This window comes from Pyrus communis, chromosome 5 (assembly GCF_041283825.1).
Source record: "Pyrus communis isolate YQ-2024b chromosome 5, ASM4128382v1, whole genome shotgun sequence".
In the NCBI taxonomy this organism is placed as follows: Eukaryota; Viridiplantae; Streptophyta; class Magnoliopsida; order Rosales; family Rosaceae; genus Pyrus; species Pyrus communis.
This window is the reverse complement of record NC_142569.1, coordinates 33,998,405-34,021,038: the sequence shown is the minus strand read 5'-3', so window position 1 is coordinate 34,021,038 and position 22,634 is coordinate 33,998,405. Positions and strand designations below refer to the sequence as shown.

At 35.8% G+C, this 22,634-nt stretch overlaps 4 protein-coding genes across 5 annotated transcripts; 2 read left to right on the top strand and 2 right to left on the bottom strand.

Annotated features, from left to right (window-relative positions):
- The first annotated feature begins 685 nt into the window (after positions 1-685).
- Positions 686-2,053, top strand: LOC137725826 (pathogen-related protein). Its single transcript, XM_068464620.2, has 4 exons — positions 686-897; positions 1,001-1,133; positions 1,394-1,695; positions 1,772-2,053. Exons 1-4 carry the CDS (start codon positions 760-762, stop codon positions 1,913-1,915), a joined length of 717 nt encoding a protein of 238 aa, XP_068320721.1. The 5' UTR covers positions 686-759; the 3' UTR covers positions 1,916-2,053.
- A 343-nt stretch (positions 2,054-2,396) lies between these two features.
- On the bottom strand, positions 2,397-5,898 carry LOC137725825 (uncharacterized protein C57A10.07). Its single transcript, XM_088695067.1, has 4 exons — positions 5,752-5,898; positions 4,894-5,529; positions 3,314-3,435; positions 2,397-2,836 (listed from the first exon to the last, which is right to left on the bottom strand). Exons 2-4 carry the CDS (start codon positions 5,483-5,485, stop codon positions 2,507-2,509), a joined length of 1,044 nt encoding a protein of 347 aa, XP_088551193.1. The 5' UTR covers positions 5,486-5,529; positions 5,752-5,898; the 3' UTR covers positions 2,397-2,506.
- Positions 5,899-7,118: 1,220 nt separating this feature from the next.
- Positions 7,119-9,468, bottom strand: LOC137726068 (eukaryotic translation initiation factor 6-2). The gene is made up of 6 exons (XM_068464930.2): positions 9,286-9,468; positions 9,016-9,198; positions 8,854-8,898; positions 8,615-8,745; positions 7,715-7,825; positions 7,119-7,598 (listed from the first exon to the last, which is right to left on the bottom strand). Exons 1-6 carry the CDS (start codon positions 9,293-9,295, stop codon positions 7,341-7,343), a joined length of 738 nt encoding a protein of 245 aa, XP_068321031.1. The 5' UTR covers positions 9,296-9,468; the 3' UTR covers positions 7,119-7,340.
- A 7,550-nt stretch (positions 9,469-17,018) lies between these two features.
- LOC137725561 (uncharacterized) lies at positions 17,019-19,755 on the top strand. 2 transcript variants are annotated; one of them, XR_015963189.1, is made up of 6 exons: positions 17,019-17,376; positions 18,024-18,102; positions 18,202-18,265; positions 18,856-18,994; positions 19,081-19,137; positions 19,281-19,624. XR_015963189.1 is itself a non-coding variant. In XM_068464287.2 (6 exons), the coding sequence occupies exons 1-6, from the start codon at positions 17,120-17,122 to the stop codon at positions 19,371-19,373; spliced, it is 591 nt and encodes a 196-aa protein (XP_068320388.2). In that variant the 5' UTR covers positions 17,020-17,119; the 3' UTR covers positions 19,374-19,755. The 2 variants fall into 2 exon arrangements, 1 of the variants encoding a protein (XP_068320388.2); XM_068464287.2 differs by having other exon boundaries at positions 17,020-17,376; positions 18,202-18,261; positions 18,950-18,994; positions 19,281-19,755.
- Positions 19,756-22,634: the final 2,879 nt, after the last annotated feature.

The window sequence follows — 22,634 nt, the reverse complement described above, 5'->3', positions numbered from 1 at the left end:
ATCAACCCCCTTGATCCAGCTTGAGGGGGAGTATTGACAGTATGGACAGTATGGAAGGGAATATTGCACGTGAAAAGGAATGTTGTATATTCCTTGACAGCTAGACACCACATGGTTTGCTGCTTATTTTTCTCTAGTTGTTGCATCATGGACAGCAAGCACAACACACTGTATTGCATTTGTTTATTGCATGCGTATATGTGCATGCGTGTATGTAAAATGTGTATAAAACACTGTTGCCGTTGCAGCAATTTAATAAGAAAAACTTCAAGAAGATTAGACCCAAAGACATGAATCTTTGTACAATACTTGGATTGTTTGTCGACTAGTCAAATTCTTCGTCTTGAGCCTAAATATTGCAGTGAATCTTTGAGCCTAGATTAGACCCAAAGACATGAATCTTTGTAACAGTTTTGCTAGGGGGAAATATTGCAGTGAATGACTGAGGGGATTAATCTGGCCATGAATCTTTGTAAAATACTTGGATTGTCTGTCAACTAGTCAAATTCTTCGTCTTGAGCCTAAATATCTAAAACGATAAAACAGTAAGATCAATTAATTTCATTGTCACTGTTTTTTCTGTTCTCTAATCCACCACATCCAATATCACATGTTAGATTCCACTAATATGTTTGAATAATTTGGCATCAAAGACCATTCTTTACAGCTTCACTGTATATATATGTATAAGGACCCGTGTCACAGAAGAACACACAACTCACAGAAGGTTCAAAAGTTATCTTGTTTTAATAAGTTAAGATGGCCTCACCAAGAGTTAAGGAAGATAATTACCGTTACAATTTGTACGGAGAAGAAGAGAAGAACACCAAATGGAGATATGGGGCTCCTCCTAACTATGGTGCTGTCAACAAACTCTTTGAACAAGGCAGAACCAAAGTATCTCTCTCTCTCTCTCTCTCTCTCTCTCTCTCTCTCTCTCTCTCTCTCCCCTCGTTTAATTTGAACTTTTCTGACATGTTTTTTCATTATTTGATGGAAGACATGGCCTCCTGGATCACTGGAAGAGAAAGTGCAAAACCTTGTAAAGACATGGGAAATGGAGATGTTTCATAAAGTAAGGGATGAAGATTTTAAGACAATTGATCCCAAGAAGTACACATTCAGCCTAAACGGTAATCATTGTTTTTTTCAAGCTTGAAAGCTACGTCGTCCATACATTTTTTAACGAACCAAACCGTTTATATTTTAATTATATTATTCATAGATCAATTTTGCAAAAACTTAGGCACGTTCAAACCCATCTAATTGTAGTCCAGAAAACAGATGATGCTTCAAAAATACAACGTTGTCCTTAGATTAAGTTTAATTGAGGGATGCTCACCTGAGAATCCAAGTCATGTTTCAATATAAAATTGTGCTTTTTATTTTACAGGAAGGAAAGCTGTAAGTTTGGAAGAGAAGAGAAAGCTTGGGGGAGGCTACAATTCTTTGCTGCAAACCTCTTTGCCGGATGACCTCCGGGGCTACAACCCGTCAGAAGAAACCATAGATACAGCTCATATGGCTTTCGTAACCGCTTTCCCACGCGGTTTTGCTCTAGAGATTCTCCATGTGTACTCCGGTCCACCGGTGATTGTATACAAGTTCAGGCACTGGGGTATCATGGAGGGCCCCTTCAAAGGTCATGCCCCTACCGGCGAACAGGTTGAACTCTTTGGCATGGCTATCTTTGAGGTAATCTTCTTGCCTCGCGCATTGTTCTTCCTCTAGCTAGTTTGTCATGGAACTGATCCCTGAGATTTTGTTGCAGTTGGACGAGGGTGGGAAAATCGTGAAGGTTGAGTTCTTTTTCGACCGTGGTGAACTTCTCGGAGGCCTTATGAAGGGTGCAAGCGTTGGCAGTTCGAGTAAAGAGGCAGCCTTAGGTTGCCCATTCTTGAAGAACACAGGGTAGCTTCACAAGCTAAGAGTGTCACAATCTAATAGTAGTTGCTATAAGCAAGGGACTAAGGAATAAGCCATGCCCACATTGGCATACAAAGTGTACGTTTATTTCTCAAGTATTTTCTGTTCTATGGCGGTAATTTATGCATCTCTTTCTTTTGTTTTTGATTTAAAGAATTAGCGTACAAACAGGACGCCGCTCATGCAAACATAGCATGAAAAGGGTTCTCACGGCAGCATTTACAATAAACGGTACCGAAAACAGCAATTACTCACCAGTAAAGCGTACCGCATACAAACATTTAAAAGTCCCAAATAACAAACAAATTTAAACCCTAAACACAAAACATGGCAGCTACAAAACTCAAAAGTTACCACCAATCAACCTATCAACCGAGATGAGCAGCCAACTCTTCCGACTATACCCGCCACCCGGGAACCAGCAGACTGTTAAAATTGATAATGCACCGAAATATGTTTCACTAGACCACTGAACAAATATTAATCTTTTCAGATACCTTAATATTGATTCAAAAAGATGTTTACACAGGAAAAAGAAAACAATATGTGTGAGATTGGAACTCCCGGTGGAATATTTAGATTAATTTAGCTCTTTAGGCCAAGGAAGGGACCCTGGATAAGGAGCTGACCCACAATATCTGAAAAGACCTTCAATTTCAGGACACCCATTTGGATAGGGAATAGACCTGTGAAATGGATCACGCCCTAGTTTTTTACGGTAAAGTGAACCTCGACATCCATATGGATCTTCTTGGAATTGAGCCCGCACAATTGCTTCTCCTTTCCAGGCTGCTACTTTTGCAGTAGAAATTGCTGGGGTACCCACGTAGAAGAACCTTGACTCGGGAAAGCCAATAGCAGCCCGGTGTAGATGCGCAAATCTCTCCTCCTTGAAATCATAACTTACGACCTGGTTTGCATACAGTCGTGTTAGGTTATAAAGTAATTGTTGGTTCGCATCCTAACAGCTTGAGCTTTCAGGAATACTGCTTTATCATATATTGTGTTTTCAAACCAATATGGATACAATTATTAACATGCTTCGTGAATACTCATCATGCAGAGTGGTCCTTTGTGCGATGTTTAAAGTAACTCGTATAGAAATGATGTATTGTGTTTCAAAGCTGAGAGAGAGAGAGAGAGCTTTTGCATTTTTCTAATAGATGATGCATATATTGGCTTGCACTAATGAGCAGTTAAATTTTATATTTTCACAAGCCCGTACATATGAGTACATATATGCGCTCAGCCTACATTGTCGCTCTTTGTGCTAATGGGTGCTTAACTGTTTCCCTATAATATTTTCATCCTATGTCAAGACACAAGCACACCATACTTGTATTTTAGCTTCAAAGATGGCAAATCAGATTGGGCAGAACGGGCTTACAGTTATATTTTGAGGATATGTGCCAGTAAGCTCTCTGAACCGGCACACACTGAAGAGAAGATTCTCAAAACTGTCCCTTGCATGCTCTTCTGTGAGTGTCCTCGATCTCAAATCTTCTTGGCCTAAACAAAACATCATGGCATAAGTTTTATGCGAGTTAAAGATCAGTAAACGATGGTTCAGACCAACATGGATATAAATTAATGTTACACAATCATGCTTTATTCTCCTTTACAGAAGTAACTATGCTTTTGACAATAAAGTGAGAGGAGAAGAGGAAAGGCAAAAGGAAGAATAAAACATTGCCATAAGTAGCACACCAGAAACAAAGTAAAAATCATATAAAATGAAGAAACATTTCATTGGTAGCATAAATAAAATCAGCTCAGCATAGAACGAAACAACTTTAAGTAGTTCATATATAAAGGATACTGAGAGACGAGAAAGAGAAATCTAACAGAGATAAAGAAACAGAATAAAAGAGGGAACGAGATTAAAGAAAAGAATATTTGCGTAAACCAGATAACTCCACAATGATACATGATCTGCCAAATAACAAGGGTATTGCCTGCTTCCTTATTTTGTGCAACTAAAAACAGGAAAAGTAATTCCAGTGAACACAGAATGATGAAATGGATAAAAGACTTGCAGAGTTACCATTTTTTGTTATAGTAAATTCAAGAAACGAGGATAGTGTAAATGAACAACAGTGGACCAAAGTGAAATTGACAAACATTTAGACTAAAGGACTTGTACTTTCAATAAAGTTACCCCTTGTGCAACTGGAATATGCATGATATTCCCAGTCCTACTAAAATTTCATACCCACACTGTAAAATGATGTACTATGTAGTTATTTAAACATACCCACAATAGTTCAAACTTATGCACTGCTATTTTTAGCTTTTTCATATGACATTATGACATTCATCCAAAATCCAAAATGAAGACGACAAATGGAATCATATACTGAGGTAAAACATGAAGTGTACACAACTTGCATATATTGTATACCACTATATCTCTTCCCAGGGTGATAACCGTCACTAGCAAAGATATGACTCAAAAGTTCAACAGATTTATCATTTCACAACTTGTATAATTTGGTTTATCTTGTTAACAGCCTTGTCAACAAATAGAAAATCCATGTGCAGTTATTAGCTTACTCAATTATGAAAAACAATCTTCGAAGTTGACATTTAAATCTTTTGTGTGTATTGCAACAAACAAGGTTGACAAGCTTCTTTGGCACTTAAAAAGTAAAAACAACAGAAAACACCACAGCAAGAATTAATAATCTGCTTTTCCTTTCTGCAAGACCTCTTCTCCTAAAGGAAGACAAAAGCATTTAATTCTTCTACCGAAGAACCTATTTACACAAATGCTATAAATTCAATGCAACTGCAGATAATAGCGTAAGATAAAAGATTATAAACAATCAAGTACATAGGAACTAAAAAGCATCCTATATATCGTTCTTCATACAATCACCAGTCAATCATCTTGGCTTAAAAATGAATCATATGTAAAAGAAGGCATGCCAAAACATGTCTAATGCAAGAGAAATAACAGGAACTCACCAAACCATCCTTTTGATTCAGCAACTGCCCAGTAACTCTGTGCCTCACTGCGAGGACCGGCATCTCTTCGAGTCTCTCCACCACTAAACAGCAGAAGAGCTCTATTGTCTTTAGCTGCGACTCCAATTCCCTCTTGTATATGTGCCACAAAAGTAGCAGCCTGACCTGGATTCTTCTGGTAAGACTCCAAAAACCAAGAATCCTCCTTATCAACTTTTCCACAGCTACTACTAGTATAAACTGAATGCCCGGCAACCATGACTAGATTCTGGAGATTCGCTAACGGATAACTAGACGAACTCACGTCATACTTTTGGTAGTTATTCGTCATTTGGTGCCCTCTCTCGTACAGAGACAAAAGTATGAGAATTGAGACCCCAAATGACAAGGAGATGACGAAAACTAAAAGGGGATGCAGCTTGCAGTAATACTGAATTCGGTTTCCGATAGACCTAATCATTTTGATGGGATGCGATGATGAACTCCTATGCTTTCGGGGTTTTCTAAATGTTCCAGATTCTAAATCAAACTCACCACTCGGGTAGGCTACAAAGGACTTAGGACTGCCGGGCCGAAACGGGTAATTGTTCATTATAGTACAGCAAATCCAGCTTCCGCGGATTAAATTGAATGGAACTATTCATACCCAGAAGAAAATTTACAGCAAAAAATCAATGGTGATCAAGAAATCTATGATACAAATACAGAACAATATGAACAACGGAGATCAACCCAACTTCTGTATACAAGCTAAGATTCATAAAGTTTGCAGCTTTCAACGAGAATCAGATGGATTTGCGAATGAATTTACAACTGAATCGAAGCAAAAAGTATCTGATCCGGAGAGAAAAAGCTCACCCGAAACTCCGTGGAATTGCTCTGTGTGTGCACTCACTCTGCTTGTAAGGGAGAAGAAGAACGTTTGAGGTTGCAGAGGTTCTATTGTTATTCAATTACAGGGAAGATTCAGGATTTAGATGTTCCCTTGAGATTTGAATTTGGATGGAGGAAAAACAATAATTTGGAATTTGATGTTTTTAAAGTCTTGTTTTATTAACATCTCACATTTTGTGAAGTGCATCCTACATACTTAATATATCTCACATTTACTTTTTAAATTAAAATTTTTCTTAGCACACCCCACGTATTTTTTAATACTACCCTCACACCTCACATCTCATACACCCCACATCTCACATCTTGCACACCCCACAATAATCAACTAATTAACCACACATCAAACTCTTCATCCCTTTCAAACAAAAGAATAATCCGCATTTTAAAGATAAAAAAGATGAATTAAACGTTTAATTTATAAACATCCGTCAAGTTTTCTTAAACAATCACGTTGGATTCTAAGAAGCTTGATGGACAAATGGTAGGAACTATTCTTATAAAGTCATGTCAGTTCCAACCAGCCAAAAAAACATTGAATTTATTCATCATCAAATAGCCACAAGAATATTGCATTTAATTACATCTTAAAATTTTCAACATTCTTTAGTTTTCTTTCTATTTCTTGGATTCCAATTAGAACAGGGCATTGCAAAAAGTGAAATTCTTTTTCCATTATTTAAATAATTTCATGAATGTGAAAACCAACGAATGAACAAGGAGCAAAACTCGATTTTTTATTCAGTTCATCAAAAGATATATTTTCATCAACTTGTTTGTGTTTTTAGGGTTTTGTTCTATAATGGAGAGTAAGAATAGTTATGAGGGTTCGAATAGTCATTTCATATTAGAGTTACAAGTTGTTTAGTATTACATTTTTAAATGGGATGTATTTAACAACATGTGAGGTGTTAATAAAAAAAACCCTTTTTTAATTCTATTTTTCCCAGATTTGTTACATTTTTCGTTCTGAGACATTTGTTTATACAAAAATTGTCAAAAAGTCAATGTTTTTATTTTCTTCTTTTCTTGGCAAAGGTCTAAAGTCGATGTTTTGGTAAAACATCCTTTAACTTCGCTGTGGCTCCAAAGTAAAGTTCAATCTATATTGCGAATCAAGGATTTTTTTTTTTTTTTTTTTTTGCTTATTTTATTTTAAGGTTTATTCGTACCAAAAGTTATTTAGATTGAAAACTATTTGGCCATATGAGAGAGTGCAAAAGGAACATTGTTTGTTACATAAAATTAGAATGAAAATAACAATGACCTTTAAAAGAGACTATAAAAGTAAGTAAGATGCGATAAAGCAAAGGTTATGTAACCAAAGTAAATTACATCACCAAATTTCCGATTTCACTGACTTTCGGGAAAAATATAACAATTTCGAGGTTAACATTGTAATTGTAGTACCAGATTGCACAAAACTATACAACTTTGCAAAATCAGACTTCTTATGATTAAGATTTTAAGACGTACACAAGACTCGTTAATACTATTTAAAAACATTGACCAGAAAGAAAACAGGAAATATCCATGAGTTTTACGCACAAGATTTAGACATAGCTGTCGATCAAAGATTTCCTCATTTCATCCACAATAGCACTAGGTTGAGCTTCCCTCAACTTGAAAACGCTTTCAATAACCGAGAGTTCTGTGGCAGTGGTGTCTAACCCGCAGAATGCTGTCCAGTCGTTCACTGTCATGCCTGCAGCTATCACTTCACTACCACGGTTTACTGTTCCAGCAACAAGAGGGACCTGAAGAAGCGTTGACAGTTCATCCAAGTCTTCAACAGATGTATGGGGATGAACCTACACATTTCTTAATTAGAGTGGGACCAAAGGGACAAGAAATATGAAATAATGAAAGTACAAATCTTCCACAAAATACGTATCAGAAACACCAGCCCAAGAAGACATATTCTTACCAAGCCACCTCTGTTGGTGAAGGAACAGTAGCTGCCCACAAGAATATTACCAGCAATAGTCTGCCTAAAAACTTCCACTCCAAGAACATCTGCAATCATCTCCTCAGTTTCCTATGCAAAATAGCAAATACAACGAAATGAACAAAATGAATGGATTCAAAGTTTAATGTCATCGGCTAAATGGAAAAGAGTAGTCTAAGTTCATATGAGAGCTAAAGTTTGCTTGCAAGAAGCACAAGAAACGCGGCTTGCGATATATGCGTATGGACTCGGTCAAAACATACAACCACATTAAAACCCGAGAACTTGACCTCAAAACATTTTCAAAGAATTGCTAAACAGTCAATATGCAAAAAGCTTCTGAAGCCTCAGGATTTGGTATGTTAAGATGTCTTTGGTGGAGGAACCAAAGTCTTTTCAACCATTTGATTCCTCTTTAATTTCTGAACAAAGTTACATATATATCATTCTGAAGTAAAATCAAACTGTTTGGTGAAATGTCATGCTATGCATAATAAGTGACACTATCCAACCATTCAATTCCTCTTTAATTTCTGAACAAAGTTACGTATATATCATTCCAAAGTAAATTAAAACTGTTTGGCAAATAATGTGACTATCCACAGTTGCATATGGTCGATATTGAGTTATATTTTTCCTGTAAAATGGTTTGAACATGCTCCGCAGTAACCCCTGTGAATACTCTTACACGCTAAACAGGGATCATCTTTTGATAGATGTACGATGCCTTCCTAGTTTCCTATGATTCCAAAGAGGTTGGAATCTATTTGTGAAGAGGAGCTTTATGGGTTACTCGCATTGAATTCACATACAAAATTGTGCTTTATTTCAAGGGAAAGCAAAGACTGCACATGATAAAATCAAGTATTAAAAGAATACCCTGTCAAGATCAGTGTGTGTAAGAGCAACATGATCATTGCATGCGATACAGTTACCAAGAGCCGATAGCCTCTCTTCGATACGCTGAACAACAACGTTATCAGGTAAGCTGTTCCTCAAGTGCTGGAGTTCTTCAATTTCAATAAAAACAGAAGCCCAATAAGTCGGAAAACCGAAACACGACAACATCAAACATAAAATACCCAAAAACAAAAAGAAAACGAAAAAACAAAAAGTACCTTGGTCGGTGGTAGTGTGAGGCAAAAGAAGCCCGTTTTTGTTTCCTGAAATCCAAATTTCAATAAATTTTCAAAATTCATATAAACAATCTAGAATTTTTTTAATTCTCGATTAATACCAAAAAGAAAGACAAATAAAAGATATACAATAGAAAAGAATACCAGCACAGAGGCGGCCTATGATGCGAGTGCCGCCGATGGAGGTTTTCACGACGGGGATGACATCAGCCAACTCCGCCTCAAAGGTGCTGTAGAAGTTCTCAGAGCCTCCGATGGAGACCAAACAGTACGCATTCGTCAGCTTCGAAAACACCCCAACCTCGCACGAGTTCTCGAATTGCAATCCTGCAAATTCCCAATTAATTTTTCAATTTAATTTTATTGGAAACAAATACGAGAACAATAATCGAAGAAGAAGAAAACAAGACTTACTGGTTGCCATGGATTGAGGGCGACACCTGACTGCAAGGTACGAGTGTAGAAAAACTAGGGTTTTGGAGGTTGAGGAAGAGAGAGGGCAATTAGGGTTTTTGATTGCAGACAGGTCAACAACAATTTTTTCCTCCCGTTCTTTTTATATATTTCAGATGTCCAGACTCCAAACTAAATGCCAACAAAAAATTTTGCCAAAATAAACAATTAAAATTAAAATTTTGACCAAATTTTTTTTTCAAAATGATAAAAAGTGTAAATTTGTAAATTTGTAAGCTCTCTATTTACTTACTCTCTGATTTGCTCTTATAAACTAATACATCTCTTTTTTTAATTTTTAAAGTAAAAAAAATATTAAATAACATGTCTAGTATTTTTTAAATAAAATATGCGTTAAAACATTATTGGACAAAATAAAAAGATGAGAACTCACAGGTGATTATCCAGAAAGTATTCTTATTAAAATAAAAAGAGTTTAATTTCGTCAATGGTACCATTTCCAACATTTGGGTTAAAACCTAAAAAGTTTTAACCTAGAATGCCACATCCCGACCTGTGCTCCACCACATCCCGGGCTCGACTCTGTCGTAGCACGATATTATCTGTTTTGGGCCTCGACCACGCCTACAGCACGATATTATCCGTTTTGGGCCTCGACCACGCCTTCACGATTTTATTTATAGGAACTCACATGATAACTTCCCAATAGATCATCCATCTTGGGAATGCTCTCGCCTGAACTCGCTTAACTTCGGAGTTCCAATGGAATCCGAAGCCAATGAATTCCCAAAAGGTCTCGTGCTATATGGAGGTGGGCATGTACAGATAAGGCACATCACCCCCTCTCCGTTGGTCGATGTGTGGGAAGTTACATAGAAAATGTAGGATTTTAATCCATAAATAACTTTTCTGGTCCAAATCTTCATGGTTAAAATTTTAGTATGAGATTATTAAAGAATAATTTTATTATGGTTTTATATATATATATAGTAACTTTAAAAAAAATTATGTAAACTATCAATAATTTTATTATGGTTTTATATATATATAGTAACTTTAAAAAAAAATTATGTAAACTATCGTAATTTAATTTTATGAACATTTCAACCTAAAAATATTTAGATTCCAATTATTATTGAAAAATCATTAAACCGACATCATGAAACTCGTGGAATACTATAAAAGAATATGAAACACCTAAATGATTTTTTTTTAATTATTTTAGCCACTGGATTTTAATTTGGATCGTTACATTTTTTTTTTTTACTGTTAGATTTGATTATATAAGATCTTAACCGTTATATTTAATGAATTTATAAATATAAAATTAAAAAAAATACACATATATGATGGTGAGCCCATTAATCCATAGGGAAATTTGGCCTAAATTTACTCCAAAAATAAATTTTGAGTTAAAACTCATATTTGGCTAAGGGTCAGAGCATGTTGGGATGGGTTTATGTGAGAACCCTTTTTTTTTTTTTTTTTAACAAATAATAGTATCTATACTAAGAAAGTAGGAAAATGAGATAAATCTTACATTAAGCCAGCTATAAAATGTATTTGTTCACTATTATTATTGTTTATTGTTATTGTTCTTATTATTATTATATAATGTGTATATATTTGTATATGTTATTAATCCACATTTTCACATGTTGGTCAAAACGCGATGACCAAAAGAAAGAATGGTGTTTTTGTAATATCTGTAGAGATGTATGACTTATCTGACTACGTGGAGAACACTCCCATTTCCCTGGAGTAAGGACCAAGTTAAATGGATGTTTACCTTGTCATCATCTTCATTCAATGTAAAATAACAATTGTTGTATTTTATTAATAAACTTACTTGGTCCCGAAGTCTAGTTGCTGCACGATGTCTTTAGATTGGGTGTGGTATCTACACACACATTTTTTATTTCTTGTACATTTTTTTAATTTTTGATCGTCGAATCTGATGAACCGAAGAAGATTAAAGGACGGAAATTAACAAGGAATGTATGAGAAATAAAAATGAGTGTGTGGATAACACAACCCGGGAGTTAAATTCAGTGTTAATTGTGTTAACTGTTCCGACAACCACAGGGAGCTCAACAAGTGCTAAAATTTCATTCAAGTCTTTGATCGATGCGTTTGATGAACCTGCATTTAGTATTTTTTTAGGATTAGGGTTAAGAATGGAACCAAAGAAAAATAAAAGGAGAAAGAATTGGACAGTAAAAATCCAATGGAAGAAAGATTTTAAAAGCATAGTACACAGTGACCGTAGTATCTCATTTCAATAATTAAATGCAAATAAAGGAGAGACATATTCTTACCAAGCTACCTTTGTTGGATATGGTCCAATGGCCACCCACAGGTATACTACTAGCACTCGTCAGCCTAACAATTTTAACGTCAAGAACATGTGCAATTATCTCCTCAGTTTCTTGAGGCAAAAAAAATAAATGAGTAAGTGCAGGAGCAATCTTGAAATTTATTTGCTTATGTATTAAGATAGTAGATTGCTCTACAAGATTGCTTAGAAAAAAAGGACGATCTCAAGCCAACAAGGCTCCTCATTTGTAAGGATCGGGAGAAGAACGTCTATCTTACATAGCCTTAGGTTGTTTCCACAAATCATCATATGAGATTGGGATTGAGGAAATATCATCATCAACTAAAAACCTAAACAGAATTTGTGGAGCAGATGAAGAATTTGACAGAGCTTTACTTAGATCAGACTGGGATTGAGCTAAAAATCTGGTAGGGCTTTCTCGATTGTATGTAAGTGGTTGCAAAAATCTCAGGAGTCTACCAAGTACGATTTGTACTTTGAAGTCTCTTAGACGGCTAAATGTGCATGGATATATGCTCAAACTTCAACAAATTAACTCCCAGGGCACATGGACCACCTTGAGTGCACTTTGTTTGGGAACTGCTTTAACAGAGCCGTTTGTTAGCATGAAACATCTCCAACGTTTAAAGTTTAACGGATTGGATTTGAATTGGAGCCTTCTCCGCGCTCTTGGATTTTTAGAGTCGTCCTTATTCTTGTTGGGGCCTGGTGTTGTCTTCTCTAAATCATTTATGTTCTTTAAGAATGTTAAATCTAAGCTATTGTAAATTATGTGAGGGAGATATCGCCATTGATATTGGCTGCTTATCCGTTGATTAGCCTTCCTGGAAGCATTAGATGCCTTTCAAAGCTTAAGTATCTTGATTTGGAGGGGTGCAAAAGCCTTCAGGAGTTCCCACATTTTCCAACAAATAGAAAATTACACGTAAATGTAGACAATTGTATTTCCTTAAAAAGATTGTCCAATGCATCCAGTTGAGCAGCAAATTTGCCAATTTGTATGAGTTTAGTTTCGGTTCTATAAATTGCATTTTATTGCTTCAAGATGAAGGCTGCTGCTGGACTAAGACAATACTTTTAGTTCCACTGTGGTACTCCCTCCCTTCCCTCTCGATACACTTATGGATTGGTGGATTTCTCATGGTGCTGGTGCGCATGCATCCATTTTTAGGTTAAGAGACTACGATCTAACTACTTGATATGATGATCTATTAGATTGTGTCCTCAGGCATCGTGACGGACAAGGGATTTCTTTCAAAACCTCATTCACCCCTCCCTGTAGTTCAAGATCAACATAATTGATTGGGCGGCTAGAAGCTGACTAATTAACTTGAAAGAAGAACACAACAAGATTGACCAGGAAGTGCTAGACCTCTCTTGGTTGACCAAAGGCCCTACTTTTCCCAAGCTCATGGATTTTTTTTTTTTCATGGAAGGTAATTAGCGAACCGACTACACGGAACCATCCATCATATGATGGATACTTTCGAGAGTAGTCTTATTGAACTTTAGACGTATCACTCCATATTTAAGATGACTAGTGAATTTGAGGTTTACAAGATGCATTGACCCCGATAGTGGGAGCTTTATTAGGGTACACAATTTGGCCAACCAAATGTTCTTTACAAGAAGTGGTTCTTTCTTGTATGTTCCTCCATTGCTATCTAATGAGAGCGGCATCTTCTACTTAGATGGTGAATATGTGGAAAAGATCCTTTCCGATCCAATCATTGACAATCTAACGTTGGAAAATAAGTTGGCTCGTTCCTGGTTTATAATATAACTAGAGAAACGGTGGAGGGAAGTGGATTTCGCGCATTTGTAAACTCATTTAGACCATCTCCAATCAAAAGAGGGTCAGAGAGCTCATTTTAGCCCCTCAAGCAATTAATATTTTAATGAACATTGTAAGCCCATATTTCTTACCATTTCCAACTGAGGGTCATATGGTTCGTTTTAGCCCTGTCACAAAAAACGGTCTCCAACCGAGGGCCAAAGGGCCAAACATAATTTATTATTTAAATTTAAAAACTACAACAACTTAAATTTAAAAACTACAACAACTTAAATTTATAGGAAAAACAAGCATGGAGCATGCGTTTAAGTTTTATGTTGTTAAATGCTTTTAAAAATGTTGTTTAAGTTTCATGTTGTTAAATGGATTTTTTATGTTGTATAATTTTTATGTTTTTTAATGTTATTAATGTTGTTTCATATTGTTTAATGTTGTTTCATGTTACTTAATTTAATTTAATGTTGTTTAATGGCTTAGGAAGTTATAGGAAAAAAATAGAATTAAAAAAAAAATTAAAAATTTTGTTAAAAAAAAAATTAAAAAATAACGGCTAGCTGCTGCAATTTGAATTGTCGCCAGGCTCGGGGCTGGCTGGCTGGAACATTTGGGTCGCATGGATGGCCCTTTAGCCCTTTTTTGTCCAGTGGGGCCCACGAGCCCTTTGGCTTGATTGGAGACTATTTTCGAGCTATTTTCGGCTCTTTGGCTCTCTGGATCATTTTGTTGGAAATGGTCTTACTAGACAGAGAATCTGACCATGTGTGTGGCACAGTAGTAATTGAAAGGTTCAAAGGAGATTGAAAGACTAGGAACAAGTCAAAGAAAGTGGTTGATAACAAACAATATATTCTCTCTTTCTGAGAGTTTTTCTCACCTCTCTATGTGAGTTTTTTAATTGTTGTTTTTTCTCCCTAGCCGTCAGCCCGAGCTCCAGCGAGGGTCAATGGCCGTCCTCTGTTGTCTTTCCTTGTTCTTCTTCCGTCTTCCACCCTTTTTCCTTTTCTTTCTACCTTCACCTTAGTTTTCCTTCCACTTCCATGTCTTTCATCTATCCCTCTTACTCTGTTTTCCCAATTCCTTCCAGTCCTAATTCGAGTGGGCTCCATCCTTCCTTGTTGCTTCCTCTTTCTGATATGCAACCTCTTTTCTTAACAACACTTGGCTGTGTTTTCTTTGAAAGGTGCGTAGAGTTTTTACTCGGGTGTACACACTACCACCTTCTGTTTGTTTGCCTTTATTGGCATTGTCGTTGGTGGCTTCTCCACCGACTTCTTTCGTCTACTGGTTGCGATCGGCATGAGGGTTGTTGTAGGTTATAAAAGTCACCAGATTCTTCATTTCTGGGCGATGGCTGCTTGATGGTGGTTCAGGGCGTGGGTTTGTGCTGGCATAGATGTTTTACAGTGTTGGAACACTGGTTGGTCGGAGTGCTGGACGGATTGTGATGGTGACTCTTGACATTTCTGGCAACGGAGGGGACTGCAAGGTTCTAGGGAGTTCTGTAGTTTTGTCTATGTTTGTCTTGAGCCCCAAAACTTGTTTTGGGCTCTTTTGTGTGTACTATTTAGGTCCATTGTTTTGTTTTGTGCTTATGTAGTTTGTGGACCTCCTTGTATGTTTGTTTGGCCTTGGCCCTAGAATACAATGTACAGTTTCCCCAAAAAAAAGAAAAAAAGAAAAGATCATGAATATTGAACATTGCCAAAGGCTTGACGATTATTCATTGTACCATGATACTCGAATGTAATGAAATAGGAACTAGGAAGTTAAAATAACTTTCATATATTCTCTTTTCATGTTGTATGACGAGTAAGGTTTATATCCTCGCTCATTTTACCTTCACCCTCTCCCTCCTCTTTAGATGTAATTTCTTTCTTCTGATCAATAAAATGGCTCTCGTACTGAGGCAACCAATTTCATATGTAAAACCATATAATATCTACTGCATGAAAAACAAATTGACATCCAAATACTTGTGATAGCCACACATAGACTGATCAAATATAAAAAAACCAAATTCATCGTACCCCTAAGCAATGAAACTTTGAAAAGTCAAACTCTTGTACAAGCATGAACGTCTCTAAATGTGAGTAGGATTTTCTCTCCTCTTTTTTTTAAATCATCTTCTCTTCCCCTTCCTTTTCTCTCCTCTTATTTGAACAATCACGGTTAAGTCACGTCAACATCTTATATTATTATTTTTTTTATAGAAAGAGAAATACAAAATAGAAAATGTGAGAGAAGGGGATAGAAAGAGGAGGGAAGAAAATCCTAGTCTCTCCAAATAAGGGAGAGCAATGTACTATCGAATGTATTTTTTTTATACAGGAGGATCTTCTCCGTATCCTCTTTATAGGGATCAGGGGATCCTCAAATTGTGTCCGTTCATCGTATATCATGCGGTCAGTTTTCGTCAGGTACTATTTATGTTTAATTTTAAATAAAATTATTTAAAATGATTTTTGACTGCACGATATACTATGATCGAATCCGATTTTAAGATCCCCAGGATCCTCACATAGAGTATCCAAAAAGAATCCTCATTTGGTCATAGGGTTAGTGAGTTAGATATTTAATTACTAAAAAAAGGTAGAAAAATCAGTGAAAATCAATCCCGTCTCTGCATGTATAAAAAAAAAGGGAAAACTTGATATATGTCCAATTTTTTTAGACAATAGTAGGAATAATCCAATTTATTAAAATAAGTCCAATTCCTTAAATTTAATTATTTTATTATCAATAATTATCTATTCAATGATAAGATTTATTATAAAAATCAAATTTCTTCCTAATTATCTCTTTGATTATTTCTTTTTATTTTTATTTTTTGTTCTTCCTTCTGCTTTAAACCCCATTTATAAATTTTATTTTTAATTTTTTTAATTAACCTATATCACAGGTTAATTTATTTTTATGTATCTATATGACAGATTCTTTTTTATAATCAACGTGTCGCAAATTCATGTGTCTTGCTTATAGGTATATTATGTTTTTTCCTACCTTTTAGTTAGGTTTTATATCTTACTTACAGGTATAATATATATTCATATATTTGTTACTTGAGTTAAGGTACAATGTTTTGTACATAATTTATGTGAGTATATTAGTTTTTTTTTTTTTTTTTTTTTTTTTTGTAAAATATTAATTAGATTTTTTTGGAGTTGAAAAATGCATAATATTAGAAGATTTTAATTGATTTTTAATATTTAAAAAAATATAAAAGAAATAAAAACATGTAATTAGATAATTGGACTCACTCTTAAAAACCATCTATGTTTTTGGACCTAGATCTAAAAGCCCCTAAAAAAAAAATAATGAAAAACTAATGAAAATGGTTTAAAAACTTTGAGTTTTAATGATAATGACAAAATAAAATATAAAATAAATAGTAACAGGATTGACTTTTTAATGTAAAAATATAATTTTTTGTTAAAATAAATAGTAACTAAAGTTTTTTTTTATTAAAGTTTCCTAAAAATAATTGCTTTTTACCACCGTAATAAAATATCATTTACATCAAATAGTTGCTTCCCACTACCGTAATTAATTGACCAAAATCGGGTCCCAAAAGAAAAGAAAAACTTCAACCAAAAGGCTATTTCGTTTTGACCCCCCAAATAAAGGTTTCTTCTAGTTCTGGTCCGAACTGCAGTTTCTCAAACCCTTCGTCGCCTCAAACTCTCTCTCTCTCTCTCTGAGACATGGTGGCCTCGTCCTCATCGTTGTCTGAGTACTCCTCGGACTCGTCCTCGTCCTCGTCCTCGTCGTCTTCGTCTGTATCTCGCCGCAGACATCATCGCCACCACCGCAGTCGCCGAGATAAAGACAAGGATAAAGACAAAGATGCCCTCAAGATCCGAAAAAAGACCAGTCGCTCCAACACTAAACGACGTCGCAGACACCGCCACCGCCACTCCTCGTCGGATTCTTACTCTTCCTCCTCTCCTTCCGATTACAGGTCAATTTACAAAACCCTTCTTTTATTTTTTGGGCTTATGTATGGTGGCTTTAATTTTGTTATCAGTTTTATCCTCTGTTTGGTTAGGGTTTTGAATAATGTGACTAATTCTGAGTAACCCTAATTTTAGTTATTTTATTCGGCGTTTAACATGGTTATGTAAATTATTGCAATTTGTATGCAATTTGGTGATTTGTGTAGTTCCCGTAGCTAACATTGGAAAGTTTCAAAACGGCCGGATGGGAAAATTAGGTTGGTTTCAGCTCAAAGTTAAGGTCTTTTATCTTTTAATTTGTGAAAAAAAAACATGCATCAGTTGGTTAAAATCAATTTTAAGTTAAATTGAAGCATGGTTTTCGATCCGGAAGCTTTAGTTGTCAAGGGGAAGGTAGTGGATGATATTGAGGATATGTGGACCCTGTGAGGTGCGTCGACTACAGGTAATTGATAAGGGCTATATGACTATTAGGCAAAGATTTTGAGTTGCTGAAGTGATTCATATGCTGTGTTATGGGTTTTCTGCTTTAGAATTTCAATTTGAAATCATTATCTTACTGGGCAGTGCGGTTTAGATGCACGTTAGAATATTAATGGCGACAGTTGGATGGCTTTTCCTTTTAACATCATTTGTTTTTTGTTTAATGTAGAAGTGATAGTTCTTTGGACAGTGAGCTTGAAACATCTAGTAAGTCAAAGAAGCGCAAGAAGAGTGACAGACATAAGAAGGTGCTAGTTCGGCATTCCTTGTAATGTAATTATATTACAAATTTACATTACATCTTCTGCGAGTCTGTTGGTCGCATTTAATTGATCCTTTCCATCTAGGGCAAGGAAAAGGACCAGAGCAAGACTCATCGACGTAAACATAATAGGAAACTCAAAGAGGTAGGCCAGTATGCTTAATGTAGAGCTCTTGCCTCTATATGATTGCTCTATTTTTAATTGTGTTAAGGCTTTTATCATTGTCCTTTTGTAGCTTTTTGCTTAAACAAATTATTTATTGTCAACTTTGCGGCATTTGTTAAAATTGTTATACATGCATTGTACTCCAACTTCAGAGAGTAATAAAAAGATATAGAGACAGTAAGACAAGACGTGGAAGTTGATCGTGCATCTTGCCTCCATGTGACTTTTTGTTCAAATTTGATTCATTGTCTGATCCAGACCATGGCTTAACTAAGATATATGGTGGAACACTACTGGGTTTGTTTATATAGTTGTGGATGCATCTTGATCCAGCTTCAGAGTGTGTTAAATAAATTTAGTACGACTAAACAAAAAATTGGACGAGAAGTTGCACATAGGAAATTTTCTCGTCACTCTTGCCTGTTGTGTTCTGCTAATTAAATTGTCACACGCACACACAGTTTCTTGCATTCACAATGTTGGCCATTAGATGCATAAGATATTATGTTTCAATAGCTGAGGTGCTTATAGTACTTTCTGCCTGTTTTATGGATTGGCTCTTCGAAATTGGAGCTGGGGTCTGTGGCATGATGACTGGGTGCTCATTGGCTTGCCTGGATAATGTGTCTGGATTGTGTTCTTTCCTGGCAATGGGAGCCATATATAGAAACAGAAGAATGAGAGAAGTAGCGGCCCCGTTCAGCTTTCAAAGGTTTTCATTTCGCTCTCTTATAATTACATCTTCAATATTCTTTTTTATTTTATCGTATCAGTGGAATAACAATTTGCTTCCTACAGTTTTTAGGGCGTGACAAAGATAATGGAGTTCGTCGCAGTGCTGTCTCTGGAAAAAAGGTAAGCCTTGCACAGTAATATATTTCTGTACTGTTTATCAAAGATTTATTAGAGATGCTAGGGGCATCTGCGCTGGTCTATCTCTTGTTCGTTCGTTGTGGCTAAAAATAGAAAGAGAAAATATGTGTTCTTTCGTCTTGCAGATTCTACTGAAACTTGAGAAGACAAAGGAGGACAAGGCGGCTGAAGACAAAAGGAATGAATTGCTGAAGTTCTTAAATGCTAGTTTTGATTGATGTTGTGGAGTCCATGGAATCAACGAGTGAATGAACGAGTTGAGTCAGTTCCAGCATCTGCTCCCTCATCTTAACGATTTCGAAAGGACTTTCTCTTAGCTCCAAGTTTAGCAAAGAGTCGTATTTTGCACTCATGTTCGCCAACTAGAGTGGTTGAAAAACTTTGGTTTGGCCGATGTATTAGTATTCATTTCGTACTGTCATTATATATTATCTTATATCGAGGATTCACCCCGGTAAGCTTTTTCAAATTGATCAGTGTAGCAAACTTGGTAGCTGTTTGATGATTTGCCTGTGCATCATGCTAATAAACAGATTAATTGATCAATTTGTAAGGGGTATTTTATCACTTTAAAGTAAAAGTTTTTGTTTTGTCTCGTAATTTTTAACCGTTTGTCGTTCATTCCGGGTGATGTATGTGCAGAATGCAGGCTGCATGTTATTTTTGTGTATTTAAGGACATAAACAAGTTGGTTTTTGTGTATTTCAACAACTTCGAACAGATCTTGGATATAATTATCTACATACTCTGTTGCCTGCTGGTTAGCGAAACATTGCCGGTAGTGCCGATGCGGTTGTTTCTATATGATAATATAGACCTTGTTTGCTGCGATCCCTGCGGATGATATAATGAGAGCGAAGAATGAATGATCCTTGTGATCGAGCTTGACTCAAGCGAGTCAGTGAAAGGCGTGGCAAGACAGTGAGTTTAACTCACAAACGATTGGCACTGGAGAAATGATCTTTTTGCGTCAATACTTAGAAAGCCTAATATACAGAGAGATTTATCATCTCATGCAACCAAGTTTACTTAATATGAAGAAAATTTTCTTATCTCATGCAACTAAATTTAAGTGTTAGATGCCAATATTACGTGTTAAAAAATGTACTACCGTCCAATAGGCGATTGTCTCTTGCTTTAGAGCAATTTCATAGTAATTGCTTTTTGCATCTCTACCCCTAAACTGAATAACAATGACAATAGACAATAAAATATTAGTATTTTTTTACTTCGTACAATAATAAAAAATAATTTTTGTTTGTAATTTTGGATATGATTTTTAACCGATATCGTCACGTTATGTGTCATTATTCGAAAATATAATTTTTTGTGATAGATTTCGATAAGATTTTTGTCCAATTCCGTTGCGCTGCGTTTCGTTACCTTTTTAGAATCGTTGAGGATATATTTCCGATAAGATTTTTAACCAATCTCATCACGTCATGTGCCATAATCTGTTCAGAATATTTGATGATAGATTTCGATAAGATTTTTAACGAATCACGGTGTGCCACATGATATTATGAGTTAAGAACTTTAAGAAAGAACAGGGCCCAAAGGCTAATATTCCTAAGTGTGTTAAGAAAAAGATTTATTTTCCAATTGTACATCAAAATTACAAACAAAACAACATGATAAATCGAATTGTGGATTTAACAGGGACAAAGTAGTCATTTCCCACACCCTCAGCTCCTATATAAACCCCCTTGCGCAATTAGGGTTAACAAGTTCCGCAACGGCTTTGAGCCTCCTCCCAAGCGGATGAGTTCTCTCCCTCCCTCTCTCCGTGTTTCTCTATCTTTATATTTTACAGATGGTTTTCGAGGTTGAGTTCCGTTTAATATGATTGGTTTATGGTTTGTGTTTGGTGTGAAATGTGTGGGTCGCACATAGTTCTTCTTGGAATGTTATTCACTGGTTCCAGGATTTTATTTGTGCGTAAATCGATATCCTTTCTGCTTGAACCTTCTCCTTTCAATGGAGATGTGTTCCAATGTTTACTGGATCACAATTTTTCTTCTTTCAACATTTTAATTTTTTTATGTATTATTTGCTACTATAATTTTTTTTTTCTTTGGGGTTTCATATATCAGCTGCTATTAAATCATCTTGAAGTTTCTTTGAGGTCTCAAGTATTCCTCCGAATTTTTTTTTGTATTATTGCTTTTTTTTTTGTGTTACAAAATACAAACTGAAGTGCCAGTTGTGGAAGTGCCAATTTTGTTGAAATTATTAGGGGTTTACTCATCTGGCCATGATTGTTTCTTTCTGGTGGAATTGTTTATTTCCAGGTAGGGTAATCTTGAAATTGTTTGATTTTTTTTTATTTGTTTCTAGGTACTATTATCTTGAAATTGCTTGGGCTTTTCTCATTTCTTGTAATGATTTTCTTGAAAAAAATGATTTTTTTTCTGCATAAACTTCTAAATGTGCTAAAATATTGGCAAATTTTAATCATTCGTTAACTAATCACCCACTCCTCCCCGCCTTGACCCGATCTTGTGGTTGGTTAGAAACAGCTCCCAAGAAAATGGTGAGTAATGACTGGCGAAGCCGTTTGAGTTCAGCTTTGAAATCCTAAGCAAGACTGAGTTCTTGAGCAGCAAGTGACGCTAGCTTCGACAGTATTGATTATTGTAATTTGACACCCGTTCTTTCGGTGGTCTCGGGAGAGGAACTTTTTGCGAACGAGGTTCCATCTTTACCTTGTGCTGAATTTCGATCTACATGGATTAAGGTATCTCGAACTTAGTAAAATTTATATTTTGCCCAAAACTGGATGTGATAAAAGAGTTTAAAAAATGTGAAGTTGACGGTAAACAAAGAAGATTTGACTGGATATCAACTGTACGCAGGAATGAAACATTTGTAAGGACATTTGATTCTAGAATTGGTAAGAACGATGCTGCAGTGCCCTTATAAATGTCTAAACCTGGATATCACCTGTGTATTAGATATTTGTAAAGGCACTATAGAAGCGTTTTTACCAATTCTGGAATCAAATGTCTTTACAAACGTTCCATCCCTGCGCACAATTGATATCCGGTCGACTATCAGATCTTATTCTTTGTTTATTGCCAACTTCCACTTCTTAACTCTAATATCCCATGCAGTTTTGGGCGAAATATAGATTTTAACCCCTTGAATCCATGGAGTTCGAATTTCTGCACGATGTAAAGATGAGACCTCTTTCGCAAAGAGTTCTTCTCGTGAGGCCACAGAAGGGATGGATGCCAAATTACAATAGTCAGGATGCTAAACATGTCAAAATAGAGCAAATAAGCAGGTGCGGATTTGAAAAGCTTACATGGATTAATTTCAATGTTGAAGTGGTTTGTACATAAAATTGAAATACAAGTAACTGTACCTCTCTCTTCCCCCATTTTCTGCGTAATTCACTACCTAAACAATGCAACAATGCAATAAAAAACCAAAAGAAGTGATTTTACACGCATATCATTCCATCTCTCAAATTTACA

Excerpts from the sequence above, each read along its gene's own strand:
- LOC137725825 (XM_088695067.1), bottom strand. The coding sequence starts at position 5,485 with ATGAACAATTACCCGTTTCGGCCCGGCAGTCCTAAGTCCTTTGTAGCC. Across the intron at positions 3,436-4,893 it reads TGAATCAAAAGGATGGTTTG|GCCAAGAAGATTTGAGATCG; the intron begins GTGAGTTCCTGT and ends TGTTTTGTTTAG. Across the intron at positions 2,837-3,313 it reads CATATCCTCAAAATATAACT|GTCGTAAGTTATGATTTCAA; the intron begins GTAAGCCCGTTC and ends TATGCAAACCAG.
- LOC137725826 (XM_068464620.2), top strand. The coding sequence starts at position 760 with ATGGCCTCACCAAGAGTTAAGGAAGATAATTACCGTTACAATTTGTAC. Across the intron at positions 1,134-1,393 it reads GTACACATTCAGCCTAAACG|GAAGGAAAGCTGTAAGTTTG; the intron begins GTAATCATTGTT and ends TTTATTTTACAG. Across the intron at positions 1,696-1,771 it reads TTGGCATGGCTATCTTTGAG|TTGGACGAGGGTGGGAAAAT; the intron begins GTAATCTTCTTG and ends ATTTTGTTGCAG.
- LOC137726068 (XM_068464930.2), bottom strand. Across the intron at positions 8,899-9,015 it reads CATAGGCCGCCTCTGTGCTG|GAAACAAAAACGGGCTTCTT; the intron begins GTATTCTTTTCT and ends TTTGGATTTCAG. Across the intron at positions 7,599-7,714 it reads TCACCAACAGAGGTGGCTTG|GTTCATCCCCATACATCTGT; the intron begins GTAAGAATATGT and ends AGAAATGTGTAG.
- LOC137725561 (XM_068464287.2), top strand. The coding sequence starts at position 17,120 with ATGGTGGCCTCGTCCTCATCGTTGTCTGAGTACTCCTCGGACTCGTCC. Across the intron at positions 18,103-18,201 it reads AGAGTGACAGACATAAGAAG|GGCAAGGAAAAGGACCAGAG; the intron begins GTGCTAGTTCGG and ends CTTTCCATCTAG. Across the intron at positions 18,995-19,080 it reads GCCCCGTTCAGCTTTCAAAG|TTTTTAGGGCGTGACAAAGA; the intron begins GTTTTCATTTCG and ends TGCTTCCTACAG.